Source organism: Melanerpes formicivorus, unplaced genomic scaffold (assembly GCF_026170545.1).
Source record: "Melanerpes formicivorus ecotype bairdi unplaced genomic scaffold, bMelFor1.0.p_v2 SCAF_6, whole genome shotgun sequence".
Classification (NCBI taxonomy): domain Eukaryota; kingdom Metazoa; phylum Chordata; class Aves; order Piciformes; family Picidae; genus Melanerpes; species Melanerpes formicivorus.
This window is the reverse complement of record NW_027142358.1, coordinates 9,520,810-9,538,025: the sequence shown is the minus strand read 5'-3', so window position 1 is coordinate 9,538,025 and position 17,216 is coordinate 9,520,810. Positions and strand designations below refer to the sequence as shown.

At 36.0% G+C, this 17,216-nt stretch overlaps 1 protein-coding gene across 3 annotated transcripts in view; it reads right to left on the bottom strand.

The window, feature by feature from the left end:
* LOC137441799 (adhesion G protein-coupled receptor A3-like) overlaps window positions 1-17,216 on the bottom strand; it is a 257,730-nt gene that overhangs the window by 138,350 nt on the left and 102,164 nt on the right. For all 3 annotated transcript variants that reach the window (XM_068139605.1, XM_068139606.1, XM_068139607.1), the window contains 2 exons: window positions 11,227-11,298; window positions 10,521-10,684 (listed from right to left, as the gene is read on the bottom strand). In XM_068139605.1, the coding sequence (XP_067995706.1) occupies window positions 10,521-10,684; window positions 11,227-11,298 (236 nt within the window). The remainder of the gene's footprint in view (window positions 1-10,520; window positions 10,685-11,226; window positions 11,299-17,216) is intronic.

Below are 17,216 nucleotides of genomic sequence, written 5' to 3'. Positions count from 1 at the left end.
TGGCAAGTCCAGTCATGACAAATTTATTTAGCTCATCTTTGTCTGCAAGAATCCTCCTCAGATTTTTAAGTCTCTGTGAAAATAAAGAATCATTTTTACAGTGGGTCTGAGTGTGTTGTGTTTGTTACACCCATTTTAAGTGAGGGAACAGTGGAAAAACACTTCATTGTTTAGTGATGATAGCAGTGACTGACTTGGTAGGAAAGAAGAGAAATACAGAGGCTCACTGAATAGCATTTCATATAAATGCCAGAGATCATAATGTTAATTTATAAAATGGCAACAGCTACTAGAAATTTCCACAACAGGAAATTCAAGGTTTCAAGTCCAGTTAATCAATTAATAAAAAAATATTGTCTGCATCAGGCAAGATAAAGCCCACATTTCGTATTGCCATATCTAGAAGGAATTTGAAAAGAAAGAGCGAAGTGTTTTTCATCACGGATTTTTTCTTATTATATAAAACTTGCCATTTTCCAATTTCTTATTTTCAAACTGCCCTAGAAGTTGAATTAAGAAGCTGGGGAGCTTTTGATTATTTACCACATCCCAAAACTTGAAGACCATGGCATACTGAGAGCTATGGCATTGGAAGATTCATAACACAAATTCCTTCACTGGCAAGAATCAGAAGCCATTGCTAGAAAGATAATTTTGATTACTCAGATATCCTTATGGCAAACAAGCTAGCAGGCTCATGGCTATGTACATTCATAGAATCAACCAGGTTAGAAAAGACCTCAGAGATCATCAAGTCCAACCTATTACCTAATACTTAACATCTCATGACAACTAAACCATGGCTTCAACTGACACAATCAATCCTTTTTTTAATACCTCCAGAGATGATGACTCTATCACCTCCCTGGGCAGCCCATTCCAGTGGCCAATTACTCTTTCTGTGAAGAACTTTCTCCTCACCTCGAGCCTAAACCTCCCCTGGCACAGTTTGAGACTGTCCTCCTGTTCTGCCACTGGTTGCCTGGGAGAACAGACCAACCCCCTCCTTGCTACAGTCTCCTTTCAGGTAGTTGCAGACAGCAATAAGTCTCCCCTGAGCCTCCTCTTCTCCAGGCTAAACAACCACAGCTCCCTCAGTCTCTCTTCACAGGGCTTGTGCTTGAGACCTCTCATCAGCCTCACTGCCCTTCTCTGGACTCGTTCAATTATCCAATGTCCTTCTTCAAGTGTGGGGCCCAGAACTGGACACAGTACTCAAGGCGCAGCCTAACCAGTGCAGAGTACAGGGGCGCAATGACTTCCCTGCTCCCGCTGATCATACCATCCCTGATACAGGCCAGGATGCCATTTGCCTTCTTGGCCACCTGGGCACACTGCTGGCTCATGTTCAGCTGGCTGTCAACCAGTACCCCCAAGTCCCTTTCTTCCTGGCTGCTCCCCAGCCACTCTGACCCATCCTGTAGCACTGCATAGGGTTGTTGTGGCCAAAGTACAGAACCTGGCGCTTGGACTTGCTATATGACATCCTGTTAGACTCCGCCCATCTGTCCAGCCTGTCAAGGTCCTTCCTGAGGGGTGGCAAGGTAAAACACCTAGCTCTACAAAATATATTTATTAGCTTTATTTAACTGGGAAATGCAGTGTTAGCACTCATCTTTCCAAACCTTAAGAATCATCAGCCACGTTTTTATTTTCATATCATTACTACACTCTTAGACCATGGAAACATGGCAGTAGGAAGGTTCCAGGAGTGGCAGTGATTGCCCCTAATTGCTCAGAACCCAGCAGGCTGCATGAGCACCCATGCTACAAAAATGCCAGACAAAAAAGAAATGTGAAAGTCATAAAAGATGCTGAACAAGTGACAGTTCTGTGGAAGTAAGAACTTGTCCCAGTCTCTGTATGATTTTTTTTTCCATTTTAATTTTTTCTCAGGCCAACTGACAGAAACTGCAGCTTTTGACAGCCATTTTCATATTAAAGAAAGTGCTATATGATGAACTATACTATAAAAATGTAAAATACCACTATGATATACTCCACTTAATTAGAACAGAAGGCTTTATAGGGAACCTTCTCATGAGAATGATTAATTAAAACAAGAGAAAGATTAATTACAATAAACTGTAAAAAGTGCTGTTAACTGGGCAATACAAATATAAGTTTGGTAAAGAAGCTTAACATTTTTTCTTGAAATTACCAGTATAAAATTTAATTCATGTCTTCTAATGTACATTTTAAGAATTAAGCATATATTTTCTGTGACACTCCATGGATCTTAGTCTTAATATTGCTGGCTGTCTTACCACGGCTTTGCTCATAAGCAACCAGTTTTTGGAGAAAGCCAATTAAGTCTGCAAAGGCAGAACTTTTGAAGAGTAAAGGGGCTTCATTTCATAGAATCATAGAATAGCTTTGGTCAGAAAAGACCTTTAAGATCACTGAGTCCAACCACTCTCTAACTATCAAGATGGCTGCTAAACCACATCTCTTAGCACTGCATCTATGCATCTTCTAAGCACCTCCAGGGATGGGGATTCAACCACCTCCCTGAGAAGCCTATTCCATTGTTTGATAACCCTTTAAGTGAAAGAGTTTATTCCAATATCCAGTCCAAACCTCCCCTGCTACAACTTGATGTCACTTCCTTTCACTAGGGAGAATAGACCAGCACCTACCTTGCTACAGCTTCTTTTCAGATAATTGTAGAGTAAGAAGGTCTCCTCTCAGCCTCCTCTTCTCTAAACTAAACAACCGCAAGTCCATCAGTCACTCATCATCAGTCCTGTTCTCCAGACCCTTCACCAGCTTTGCTGCCCTTTTCTGGACCTGCTCCAACATCTTAATATCTTTCTTGTACTGAGGGCCCCAGAACTCAACATAGTACTTATGGTGTGACCTCACCAGTGCTGAGTACAGGGATGCAGTCATTACCCTGGTCCTGCTGGTCACACTATTCCTGGTACAGGCCAGGGTGTTGTGGGCCATCTTGACCACCTGTGCACACTGCTGGCTTATATTCAGCTGGCTGTTGATCAACACGCCCATGCCTTTCTCTGCCAGGTATCTTTCCACACACTCTTCCCCAAGACCATAGCATTGCATGAGGTTATAGTGACCCAAGTGTGGGACCCAGCACTTGGTCTTGTTGAACATCATACAATTGGTCCAGGTCCCTCTATAGAGCCTTCCTATCTGCTTTCACTGATTACACTGATTTCACTCATTACATCTCAGCTAAACTTTCTTTTAGCTATTCTGCATGCTTTTTGAAACAAGCAGGCAAAGACAATGTAGAAGATAAGACACAATTGTACATTAAAAACCTCTGATGTAGTTGCAGAGTAAGCTATGGTAAGAAACACAAATTATGTTTGTTTTCCGGTATCTAAATCAGCAGATTTCAGTGATTAAAAGCTCCATTGTATTATATGTTCCTCTCTGAGCACAGATGCAAGAACAAAACACAGAAATAAAGCTTCATCTTTTGAATTTCTCAGATGATTTTGATATTTCAACTATTTCACATTTATAAGTTTTAAATATTTCAGATGTTTAACTTTGTGTCCCAAACCTTGCAACAGTGTTTGAAATTACCACTAAAGGAGTTAGATAATAATGTTTAATAGTAAAAGTAGAGCAACATACTCTTTCTCCAGACACCCTCCCCCCCCCCCCCCAGTCTGAAACTGATCACATTAAAATGAGAAATTTGGAATCAAAATGTTAAAGCATTTTCACTTTCATATTGCCAAATGGTAGTATGGAAGCCAGCTTTGATATACAAAGTGGCCACTTATCTCTGACAGAAAACAAATGTACCACATATATTTCTGAAAGATCCAAAATGCACTGACATTATTTGATGTACAGACATTGCAATTTTTGTTGTTAAAAAAAAATCCTGAATTGCTAACATTATACAAGAGAAATAACTGCAAGGAGATTTAACTACCAGTTAAGTACAAAAAAATCCTGAATTACTAACACTGTAAAATAGAAATAATTGCAAGAAGATTTAACTAGAGCTAATGGCATCAATATCCATATCTTGCAAAATCTAATCCTGTGAAGGTTTACTAATGCAAATATTCCTATTTCAATGTAATTAGACCTATTCATATGATTAGGCACTCCCTGCAGAATTGGAGTTGAAGTCTTGATCTTGCATATTCTTGAAGACAATGATACTCTGCATGAATGCAGCAGGCTATCTGTGGGCTGCCAAGAAACTGCAGGACTGGAATCTAAATCTGGATAATTAATACATCATTCTTTGTACTTGAGATTTTGAGCTCAGTCAGTCACTACATACTGTAAAAACCCAAACAGTTCAGTATTTACATTGTGTTCATGTAGTAAATTAAGAAAGTAATGGCTGAAGCAATAATCTCAAGCCCATCCCTGAATTTAAGTAAATAACACATGACACCAAGAATATGCTTTAAGTACACTGCAAGAAATAAATTAAGACAATTAACATTTTTCCTATAGAAAAGAAAAATTCTAGGATCAATGTATGTGCATATATAGATATATACACACACAACTGCCATTTTAAGACTGCAATAGAAAAGCAGATAATTTTTGTCACTATATGAAAAAAAAATCAACTTCAAATATAATTTCTCAACCAATATTCCTAGTGTGAAATATTTTACAGTATTCTGAAAATCTGATGCAGAATGATGCTGAATGCATTCAGTTGATTTCAGGCTTAAATGTTGAAAAAGTTTTCAAAGATGTAATTTTCCAATATCAATCTATTCTTTTCTATTTTTAGCATTTTAAAAGTACAAATATCTTTCAAAGTTCTTAGTCTTGGATACTAGAATCAGACTTATTCTGCTAGGGTTGAAGGGAAAATGATGTGCATGTACATCAAGTAAAAAGGACCTTTCAACATATACAGCATCTAAAATATCTATTAGAAAGCACTTAAAGCCACACTGTGTTTTAATAAACTTTATACAAGACATATAGAAAAGAATATGTTCTCTTTTTTCCCCCCAATGGTATTTCTCTACGTGCTTTCAACTATTTGGACCTCCTAAATGTTTGTGCCATTTTAGAATGGATTACTTATGAAAAGAGACTAAGGAGATGCATGTGGCCTCGGAGAAATCTGCCTTAATCTTCTGCTGATATTTAAGCATGAGAAATGCAGATTATAAAACAACAGTAGGTAAGTAATGATGAAAATGCTTCATAGGTTTCTGTGTAAGAAATTACATCAAGATATCGCTAGGTCAAGATATGTCTGAGAACACAACTAGAAAGATTGTATAAAGAATATAAATGTGCTCTTTTATCTTTTTTGCTTTCCATTAGTTTCAATGTGAACAGATACAGAGCATCAAAGCAGAAAGTGTTTACATTTTAACCTCTGCTCCTGTAGAACATGAGTACTCTGATTCTCAGTGAAGTGAGGCAAACTACAAAAGACAAAGCGCTAGTTAAGGACAAACAATTCCCTAACAAATGTATCCCTACCTTTCCAATACATTATTTACATATTCTATAAAATATTTAATGAATTGTATTGCAAAATACAGAAGCCAGAAAAAGATCTATCCCTTTGATTTGTGTTCCTCCCTTTGCAGTACTCCACCTAAGCAGGGAGACTGTTATACCAAAATAAGCACATTGCAGTAATATTTTATGGGTAACAAGTTGTAACTTGTTTAACTCATGAACTAACCCTTTAAACTAAGGTAGTTTACAGAATTCAGAGACTGAATAATAATTCAAACACCCAGAACATAGAGGTATTATATTCCATTCTTTCTCACCCTTCTTTTCAGTAGGATGGACTTTTATTCTTCTTTACTGTTGACACAGCCCCCTAGTGACAAGTCTAATTCGCTATTAAAACTATGAGTTAATTATGAACCAACTCAATTTTTCTCCACAATTTTGATGTAAAACATCACAACCAATAGGCACACTACCCACAAAGAGAATGGATATTTTGTCATAATGCATACTTTCAAAATATCATATTGTAACAATCCAGCAATCCCTCTAAGCCATATGGAACATGCTACAGTTGATTTTCATGAACATCTAGTACCCAGGGCAGCAAGACAATTCAAAACCAACTTCTGGTTACTCACAGCCTCTTAAAAACAGGCCTCTGAGTCTCGGAAGGCCACCCTACACCCATTCTAGTAGATGAGACACTATGTAAAAGAGATTCTATCTCAGTCATGCTAATACAAAAAAGAAATATGATTCAGATGCAGTATTTTGTTTTGTAATTTGCTATCACTATGTGCTCTGCAAGTTCTATTTTCACCATACTTTCCCTTGCCACTTCAGCTTAAAATTAATGTATCTAACATTTGAGTTTATATCTATTACCTTACTCTGGAAGTTTCTTTACTGAGGATGGTCTATAAAGAACATACATTAATAATAATACCAGGGGGTTTTATTTTTTTTTTAATATATATATATACACACATATATATGGGGGTGTGTGTGTGTGTATTTTGGTAGTATATATGTATTATGCTGGTACTAGATATGCACAATATAGATGAATAAATAATGCTGTCCCTTAGAACTTTTAACTTTTGCCCTACAGTCCTATGCTGAAGCAGTTCAACATGCAAGATTTTCTAACATTCAATACAACACAGCAAATAAGAAAGTGGGGAAGAGAAAAATTCAGTGCAGAAGCATAATAAAGGCACAAGTAAGTAATTAATTTCTTCCAAGGAAAAGGCAGGTGCAGGTAAGCAGTAAGGTAAGCATTAGAGGATAACATTTAGACAGTTCGTCATGAAAGGATCAGATGCAAATAGCTAGAAAGAACTCTGCTAACATAGCCTGAGAATCATTCAAGACTATTAAAGATTGTTTTATCAGGTTTACTGCCAGACTGGCTTGCAGTAGACTGCTAGAAAGGTACAGGTGACAACAAGAAGGGTAATGTTTGCCTGAAAGTGCTGAAATGATGAAATGGTGCAGATGTATGTGTATAAAATGATCTGGCCAAACAGAGTGAAGTGATTTGAGAAACAATCTAGGCATCACTCCACTTTACACTTCCAGAGAATTGACAAGATTCTACATCCAGTTGTTTTAACCTCTGTGCTTTATAGATCCATGCAACAATTTGATGCCCAATGTAAAAACAGTAGACTACATAAACCTGAAAAGCTACTGACACCAAGAAAAGAACTAAACTTACCCACTCCCTGCACAGAAACATGGATAATGATAAGGAGCAAAGATGTAATTTATATAGAAGTGCATAAAACACTAAGCAAAAACCCCCAGTATAATAATTTCTTAATATCCTCTTATCCTTACTTTTGAAGAAATATTTTTCATTAAAAAAGGTAATGACATGGTCACAATTGCTTATTTACAAACATCTGTAGAGAAAACTTATTTGCAAAAAGAAACACTTTAATCTGTAGGAGACTTGTGTGAGAAACAGTATTCTGTCCCAGGAGCATTACTTTTCTTTATCATGGAAAGAAATAAATAATATTGTCATGAATCACTACAAAATTATTGTTATACTTTGACTTTTACAATATTTTTGGTACAATTTAGAAACTATTTGCATCATTTTCAGCCAAATAACTTATGTAAAGATTATTCATATTATGTCAACTACTTTCTAAACTTTAAATAAAATTTAATTGGGGAGATACAAGGAAGTTAGCACTTTTCCTAATGACCATTTTGATGAGTCAATGTTTTCTAACAGAAAGAGGCTTCATCAGAGCTGTGTGTCAACTGCAACTTAAAGAACAACTGAACTTTTACTACGTAGTGCTATCAGTTCAATAGCACTAATGCAGCTTTGAGACTGAGAAACTGAATTCTAATATCTCGTTCATGAGTGTAAATAACCAAAACCCAGCCTTAAGAGCAATCTTTTATAGTCATCTTAAGACCAAAAGCTCATGAAGGTCTTTCCTGAGTGGAGAAATTGGTCTACAGAATCCATTGATGTTGATAATGTATGCAATGGAAAATCACAGACTCCTATTAGGCCTCAGGTGGAATTTATAGCATTGGTATTCAGGAAAATGCCATTTTCCTTCTGTAAATTGAGTAAGTTCTGTTTGGAGTCCTGGAGAAATGGTAACAAGGACCTGCACGATAACAATTGCACAAACATTTTTCAGATACACTGTTCATACTGTAATGAATTCATTACAGCTCCTCATCATTAAGGGAGTAAACAAAGGGAAAACCATCTTTCACCATCAAACTAACTCTTCACTATTATTTCCAACATGGGCAAAAACTGGTTTATAGTTGAACATTTCTGAGAGCTGAAGATTTTGTTGTTAAAGAAGATGTAAGTATCTCTTAGAAGATGTTAATGAAATATGTTAGCAGAACCCTGTGAATTCTACAACTCTGCAGTTACTTTAATTAACTTCTATTTTTTAAAAAAAAAGTAGGTTTTTCACTGTTTTTAACAGGTGACTACTTTGCCTACCATGAGTTATCAGATGCATGAAAAAGGTTTGCCAGAAAGAAATCCAAGAGATTATTTTTTTCCCCAGTGCAAATATAAAATAAAACTCAAGATATACTGCTCCTTGTGGCTACTCAGAATTTTCTCTATCTAGTTTCTTGTACACATACTTTAACTTCTGGTTAATTCCCTAACTTGCCTACAAGACCTTTGCCATTTTCCTTCTATCTTGATTTTCTCTCTTCCATTCCTTTTGTTTCTTTCGCTAATCTTGTGACTGTGAAACTTCATGTCATTTTCTAGCACGTAGAAGGAATATAAATACCTATAAATGTCTGACACTGGTAGACATTTAAATCACTTATTATTTTCTTTATAATATGTTTAATTTGATTAGTTCCATGCATATTTCATCATTGGTTACTTTTTAAGGATTCTCAATAGCTGTTATTATTTTGGTGCCAGGCAGCCTTTTATTATGCGTAAGTTCAAATTAAGTTACTGAAAATGAAACTGCTAAATGTTTTGTGTACTGTGAGCTGCCCAACAGATATTATGAGCACTGCGAAGTAGCTGGCAGACATTACTGAGCTAGCAAAAGGCTCAGCAAATACAACCACCATGAAGCACTTTGCAGATATTAAAAGAGGTGTCAAACTACTGGCAGTCATTACAAACCTTGTCAAGCATTCTGTGGACATTATAAATAGCAATGAGAACTAGATGGGCACTATGAATTCTGTATCAGACCTGTGGTAATGAGGCCTATTAGGAATTGAAGCATAAGATTCTGAGAAATCACTTTAATTTCTTTTGTAAAATTCAGGCTCATATTCACTGGCAACCTGGAAATTCCAATCAACAGTCCTTAATCAATTCTTCTGCTCATTCCAGCATTTTCAGGAGAAAGACTTTCCCTGCTGGGAAGATCTATGAAGATGCCCATGCTGGGTCTCTGTAAAATGACAGCTTGATATTTGAGAAGTATTGCAGATTTTCAACTGTTCAGCAATACAGGCTACTGGAAATTCTCACCTTTTTCTCACAAAAGCTCATTCCGTATTTCCTTATTCAGACAGTTATCTGTCTTTCCGTAACAATTCAGCTGATGGACCATCTGTAGCTGATACTCACATACTTTCACATTTCTCCCAACTTCTAAACATCAGTATTTGCTATTGAAACCAAATTTTTTGTTACTGATCCAGTCAACTGATTTCCTTTCACCTATAAACATGTTAGCAACACACATCATTCCTCCTGTGATTGTCAGGACAAAAGTGTGACTTTCCTTTTGTTTTGATAAGACATTAGAAAAGTTTTCCCAGTGATTTTCTGTCATTCAGAAGGTCAAAGATACTGTGATTAATCAAGTATGTGTGAAATTACACTTCTGATTATGGGAACCCACTAGCATCATCTTAGGCAATGATTTCTTTCCCTGCAATATGTGATACTTTAATATCTTTGGTTTAGTCTGCACTTTGCTAGACAGTATTCAGTGTGGCATAGACTTTATTTATTCTTTTTCTTTTTTTTTAAAATTCCTTCCTCACACCATATTGATCACATTTGCTATGATGGAAAAATCTTCTCCAAAAAGTGATTCACTTATAGATCTTCAAATACACTCACTCACTGCAGAAATTCTATTCATTTCCAGGCTGCGCTGCAACGATGTACAGTTACAGGTTTATAAAAATGAAAAATGCAAGAATGAAATCTGACATTTATGTCCCACTCTCAGAGATACAACTTTTAAGGAACATTCTTCTTAGGAAACCTCAATTTCACGCAGTATACAAGGTAGAGCTACCGTGACAATTTAATATTTTAAACCGTAATTACAGGTTATCTAATATCCAGAACAGCAGTGGTGTTCTTGCAAGATGCATATATACATATATATATATATATATATATATATTTGTTTTTATGAAATAAGAAACTTGTATTTTTCTTACATTATCTTTCAACCTCAGTTGTATTTTCCGTTCCATATACTTGAATCTCTTGTGCCCACAGGCAAGTCAGATTTCTTACTCTATGTTTTTAATATTTTCTCTGGATTCCACTTCAGTTTGTAATGTTAAATGAGAGAACAGCTCACCACATATCAGCTGGTTTTCCTTCAGGTTACGAAAGGACTGTCCATGTAAAGTACTAGGGTAAGCACAAACTGTTTCCTCTGCTATTCGAACTGAAGCGTTTCTGGCCCACTGTAAGACCCATTTTAGGTTACAGTCACAAATGAGTGAATCGGTGTTGAAATGCCTGGAAAGGCAAAGAAAGATCACAATTGGTATACACGCCAGTTTCATAAATGTGCTTTCTTCTGTTAGATTCAAATTATCTAAGTCTAAGGACAAGTAATTCTAGACAGATACATAGCTATGGATTTATAACTATAGATGTATAATTGTAAAGATATCCTGAGAAAACTGATACATATTGTCCCACTGATAAGGGCTTTCAAGACATTATGTCAAAATTCTGGATTTGGATACAGAACAGCATACCTGACTACTGAATTAAATTTGAATATAAGCTTATAAATGATAAAAACCCACAGATGCTAGTCAGGATGGCTAGACTGGGCTAGACAGGAACAGAGTCGATTGTTAGTTATGTTTGTTTCACAATGACAGGTAAAAGATGGCAGCTCACCAATAGCAGAGAGACATTGAAAGCAAAATGCTGCTCTGGAATGCATTGTTAGAAATAATTGTGTTTGAATTCATATTCAACTCTGCTATGTTTATTCTAATGTCTTTTTCAAACATTTCAGATTTCTGAATATAAGGAATGATACTTACAGTGCTTTCAGAGCTAACAACTCAGAAAAAAGCCCATTCATGAGACTTGAAAAAATATTTCCTGACAGATTCCTAGAAAGAAAACAATTTACAGTCAGTAATAACAAACACAAGAGGAAAATAAAATTACTATAGAATGTGTTTTCTTGACAACAGTAAAAGCATACTTAAATTTGTACATTGCTTTTTCATAAACTTACAGTAATAATTAAAGAAAATCATATGCTATCACCACTTAAATTTTCACAGCAGGTATACACACAAACCACTTGGTCTAATAAACAGGAACATTCCTACATACATAATACAGTAGAATTCTGAAAGAGACTGTTCTAGAAATTAAATTAAAATATTCATGTGATTAGTCAGTGAGACCTATGTTGTATTTTTATAGTACATACAGAATGCCTCCTCCAGGTAAAGAAATAAAAACAGTGTCTTAATTTAGCAATGCTCAGAAGAATTTGAGCAATTCCTTAAAATAGTAATGAGTTTGATGATTCCATTCAGACCAAAGGCAGCTTTCAATCTGCTCAGTATTTTAGGAAAGAGAAATACTGTGGCAGAGGTCAGCAGATGTATGGTTGCTATGTACCATCAGTGGTGCCCATTCTGCGTCTATAGAATCTTTGCACTTTGCGTGGGTCCTACCAAATTCACTAAGATGGCAAGAACTGACCTGCACTGTGCTAATCTAAAAATTCCTGACTTATGTACCATTTCCAGATTTATTACTTCTTTTTCACAGAATCACAGAATTATTGAGGCTGGAAAAGACCTCTGAGATCATCAAGTCCAGCCTATGACCAAACACCACCACATCAGCTAAACCATGCCACCAAGTGCCACATCCAGTCTTTTCTTACAGACCTCCAGTGATGGTGACTCCACCAGCTCCCTGAACAGTCCATTCTAGTGCCTAATCAGCCTTTCTATGAGGAAGTGCTTCCTAATATCTAACCTAAATCTCTCCTGGCATAGCTTCATACCATGCCCTCTTGTCCTGTTACTAGTTGCCTGGGAGAAGTGCCCGACCCCCATCTAACTAAAATTTCCTTTTATCATGACAGAGAAGCACGCAACCCTTTTCTTCAGTGGGTTTGCCAAGTGCTGGAATAATTGAATTCCTGACAGTTCAGAAGTTCAAAGCCAGTAAGCCAATTTTCACATTCTTTCATATTCTTCAGGCAATGGCCTGGTTTGAAGTTTCCATATTACAACTGAAAATTAGCAAACTAAGATCATGTTCAGAGTTGTACTAGTCATAAAGCAGAGAGTTTCTATGCCCCAAATCCACATAATTACAACATCTGGATCTCCAACAATGGAAATAGCCTCTTCTCTAACAGAAGTTTCAAAAATCTTCTCAAATCACCCCAAGAACACATGCATTTCCAAGCTAGTTATCTGCAGCCCAGTGCAAATGCCTTGCTTGTCAGTTCACATCATTCGTGTTATGCATTAAATAATCTCCAAATGCACAGTGTCATGAAATGCCGCCATTTCAAATATCCTAACAACTCAGTCTAGCTTGATTTAAAAGGACATTTGTTCTAAAAACATCTGTATCACCCAGTTTGTAAACATTTCAAACATAACAAATTAATGCACTCCAAAGCTGATAGCACTTGCTGTGACATTAACATACCCCATTAGCAGAAACATGCTTTCTATCAGAGGTAAACATTTTAGTCTTGCATCTAAGGTCCCACACATTTCTTTTCATATACCACTCTTGTGCTTTTACAGAAATGAATAAAACACTTTTGTCAAAAGCTTTAATATAAGTGATAAATGTCATAAAACAGTCAGGGGCAGTTACATGTCTCAAAGGACCATTCTGAGACAAAATATAGGTAGAAGCAGGAGTATATGAATATGGAGAATGCTTCACTCTTATAAGCAATATTAAAAATCAAAAGCTGAATGCAAGGGTGACTGATTGTCTATGCGAAAAGACTTAGGATAAGAGGGCTAAAAAAGTACAACAGAAATCCAGGAAGGGCAGGTTTCAGGGCATATTGATGCTGCTTATGTGGGGACACTGATTCACTATGTTACTGGTTTTGTACTTTATTTCTGGCATCATACAAAGTGGTTGCTTCAATGACAACAGGGAGGTCACACTAGCATTTATGGAATGATAATATCATAAAGCTAACTGCTGGTGATGAGAGGCAGAATGAAGAATCAATGAGATACACATCAAACAGTTGTAAGAAAGGAAGAATTCTGTTTTGAACTTCCAAAAGGAAGATCCAGTAGCAGCTACTTGTTGAAACAGCTTAAAGGTTGCAACATTTCAGAACCTGAAGAGCTAACTTATAGCAACTAATGAAATGGTATATTGGTACAGTAGCATCATCCCAGTATTAAAGAGGTCTTGATATTTAAATTAAATGTAAATGAATTAATGTGGATAGCAGGTCCATTTCCAAGCAGAAATGTATTTACATATGTAATACTGGAACAAAGCACTGAAACACGGCCACCAAGAAGCCAAAGGAGATTTGGAAGATTTGTTGTATTCAATTATGTCACTCCTATTTAAAATACATGTATCTCATCACAGCATAAAAACAGCCAAGGGGTAATATATAAGCCAAAAAAGTTAAGCTAATATCTTAGCAGACATAATAAATCTTCTCTTATAGTATCTGAGGGACTGTCAGCTCCATCTGTCATATGATGTGAAAGCATCTTGGAATCATTTTCACAGTAGAGATCATCAAATCCAAGAAGGTATAAAATTCAAGTCTCATGGAACAGAATCACAACTCACTAACTGCAGTAATTGCAGGAGCTGTGCAAAATTTTAGATTTCATTAGTAACTTGAAATTCAATTCCTACTCATTGAAATACACATTCTGATTCAATTGGAGTAAAACTCTTCTACATACTTTCTTATAATTTTTTTGGTGGTTTCTGCATGTGTTCATGTTTTCAAAACACTTCTAGATGGTGCTACAAATGAGTATTTTCTTAATTCAAGAATTGTGTAGGTTGTTCTGTTCAAAACAGACTACACAAAACCACCTAGCCCTCTGAAGACAGCTTGTTTTACCCTGAAAGCTCAGGCAGTTGCCATCCATCAAGTCAGTAACGTATTTATACATAGATTTACTGTACTCAGATATATGCATCACATCCTCTGGTTAAACATCCTATGTCAGATTAGCCCTAAAGTTATTTTTTCAGATGTAATCCCATATTTTCAAACTGAATTAGATTTACAAGATTGAGTGTGTTAATTTGTTTCACCTGGTATCTGTGCTTGTAAACAGCGCAAGAAAATACTGTCTCTGGCACATAAAAAGATTTATGTCTTTTGCTCCTTCCAGTGGACTCATGGCTCTCCCTACTGGTTTTGGTAACAGCCTGCAAAGATCCTTCTGCACTTTCCTAAATGTAATGCAGGAAAGCTCTAATTACCATAATCAACAATGGCATAAATCAATGCATATGCATATATCTATATAGTGCTCCTTCAGTAATGTAAACCACAATTGAAGGTTATGAAAGCAGTTCCATGTTTAAGAACCTGACATCTTTCCCTTGGTACAATTATACACAGGAATGTTACACTAAGAAAATGCTTCTCCATAACCTTTTGATAGAACAGCTTTCTCGTACCCCTAAAATGATAACTCAGAGGTATTGGAAGCAATAGAAAGGGGACTTATTGTATTTCAAATATTATTTTTTTTTTAAGTCTGATTGTGGAAAGTTTGTATGAACTTCAAGGGGAAAAAAAGCCATAAAATATTTGAGAAATACTAAGTGGCATTATCTTGCAGACAACTAACAATCACCAGTTCTTAGACCAGAGACAAACTGAGATCTCAGTTCAAATAATTACCATTAGGATGATGTCATTGTGAGGTTTCTAAGTATCAAAGAACAAGTGATTCTTTGAATGGCAAGGAAGTGTTCCTTTTGATGGAGATTAGGATTGTACTTCTTCACTAATAATGGTACTCTGGTTTAGTAAGGAGGACAGTCCCTACAGAAAAGCAGGTCATGGCTTTTGACATAGCAATCATGACCTGATTTACTTCAGATGCAAGGGGAGTTTCAACTTATCTATTACTATGCCTCTGATTTCCAAAGGACAGACTCTTTAAATTAGAAAAATAATAAATAAAAATAAAGCAATCAATAAAGAAATACTGAAGTGTGTTAATTGGAATGTAGGATGGCCACATTTGTTAAGTCTATGGTAAAAAGGCAATTTAAAAGCCAAACAATAAAACCAGAAGACAGACTAAATTAATCAATAACCAAACCCTAAATAATGAAAAAAGGATTCAGGCTTTAAAAGATCAAGAATTAGAGAGGCTATAATGAAGAGGAAAAGGTTAGCAAAAATACAGGAAGCATTGAGGAACCATGAGAATTAACAAATATCAAGTTAAACTCTCAAAAATATACTACAAAAGGTGCAAAAAGCACTTTAATAACTATACTATAAATAAAGAAATGGAGAAAGTAGGTATTATTGATAGCCTACATATATCCCATTACTACTACTTTCTGTTTAGGAAGGTTGGTCATTTTGGATTGTAGATATTTATGGGAGAAGCATACACTAAATGCTGGAAATTATCTTACTCAAGACCATCTACAGTATGACTACTGATCTGCAGAACTTGTTAAAATTAAATGAAAATAAAAATCTGGAGAACTTCTAGGCTGATTCCACTCATGTGAAAACACCAGTATGAAAAGGTAATGGATTTCTCCTGCTTACCAAGTCAGATGTATATGAAAATAATTATATAATTTTCCTTGTCTATAAAATTTGTGATATTTTATATGATTATATGATATCTCTTCAATGGATGCATGGATTTTCCCCATTTTCAATTTGCCAGCATTTTTTTCCATTTTTCTTTGTTTCAGAACTCAAGTCACTGCATCAAGTCCAATGAGACCAGGCCTACAGTTACTAAAATCATCATTCTTTCCACTGACACATGGACATAACATCCATAAAAGCACAAAGAACGTGGCATTAAGTGCATTTATTGTTAAGACACTGTAAGATAATGGACAGAAGAGTGGAGGGTGAGACTACTGGCATTCTGCAGAAACAGTCTTGTGACTGTATTTAATGCTTTTACCAATAGCTCTGGCTCAGAAATCTAAGCATGTGAAAATGACAGCTGGCAATAACAAAACTAAGAACTGATGAATATTATGAGACCCATCATACAAGAGGAGGATGTTCTTGAAGATGAGAGGTCTAGTAATTTTGAATAATATTATTCAAAGTAAATAGTGTAACAAGAGTGTCACTTGAAAAATTACGCTTATAAGGAATGTCTAATTCAAATTTCTGCTGTAAACTTGAACCTCAGAAGGAATACAATATAGAAAGCCCTGGATCTGCACCCACATGGAAATGATACTCAGTTCCACCTTGAGGAAATAAAAAGTGAATATTTACTTAGGATGCAAAAAAATATATACTAGATGCAAGAAATTCAGTGTTAATGACAGTGTAGCGGAAACTGGTGAGACTTTCTCTGGATCTACACACTCAGAAATGATTTGTCAACAGTGGGACAGTTGCAGAAGTTACTAGAATGTACAAGGATATGGTAACTGTAATGGTATGGTTTGATCAGCCCAGTAACTACATGTATTCAGCATGCACATTATGCCTGTACCCAACATCTATGGTATCAGTGAAGGATGTGGAGATATACTGCCATGCTCTTTTCTGGTTGTCAGAGTAAAGGGATAGTACAGCCAAACACTGTCACAAACCAAATGCTGTATGCTCGCTGTGAGTGAATTTCTGTTCCTTACAGGACTGAAATTCTATATCTTTAATTAGCTTTTAAGATGAGGAATGGAAGATTCACAGTCTGAACTTATAGACATGTTTCCCTGAGAGAATACAGGTTTGAACATATTCTATTGAGGCAGTCCCTAGCATCCAGAAGAACCCCTCATTTAATAAGGCGACTTCACCATTTTGAAT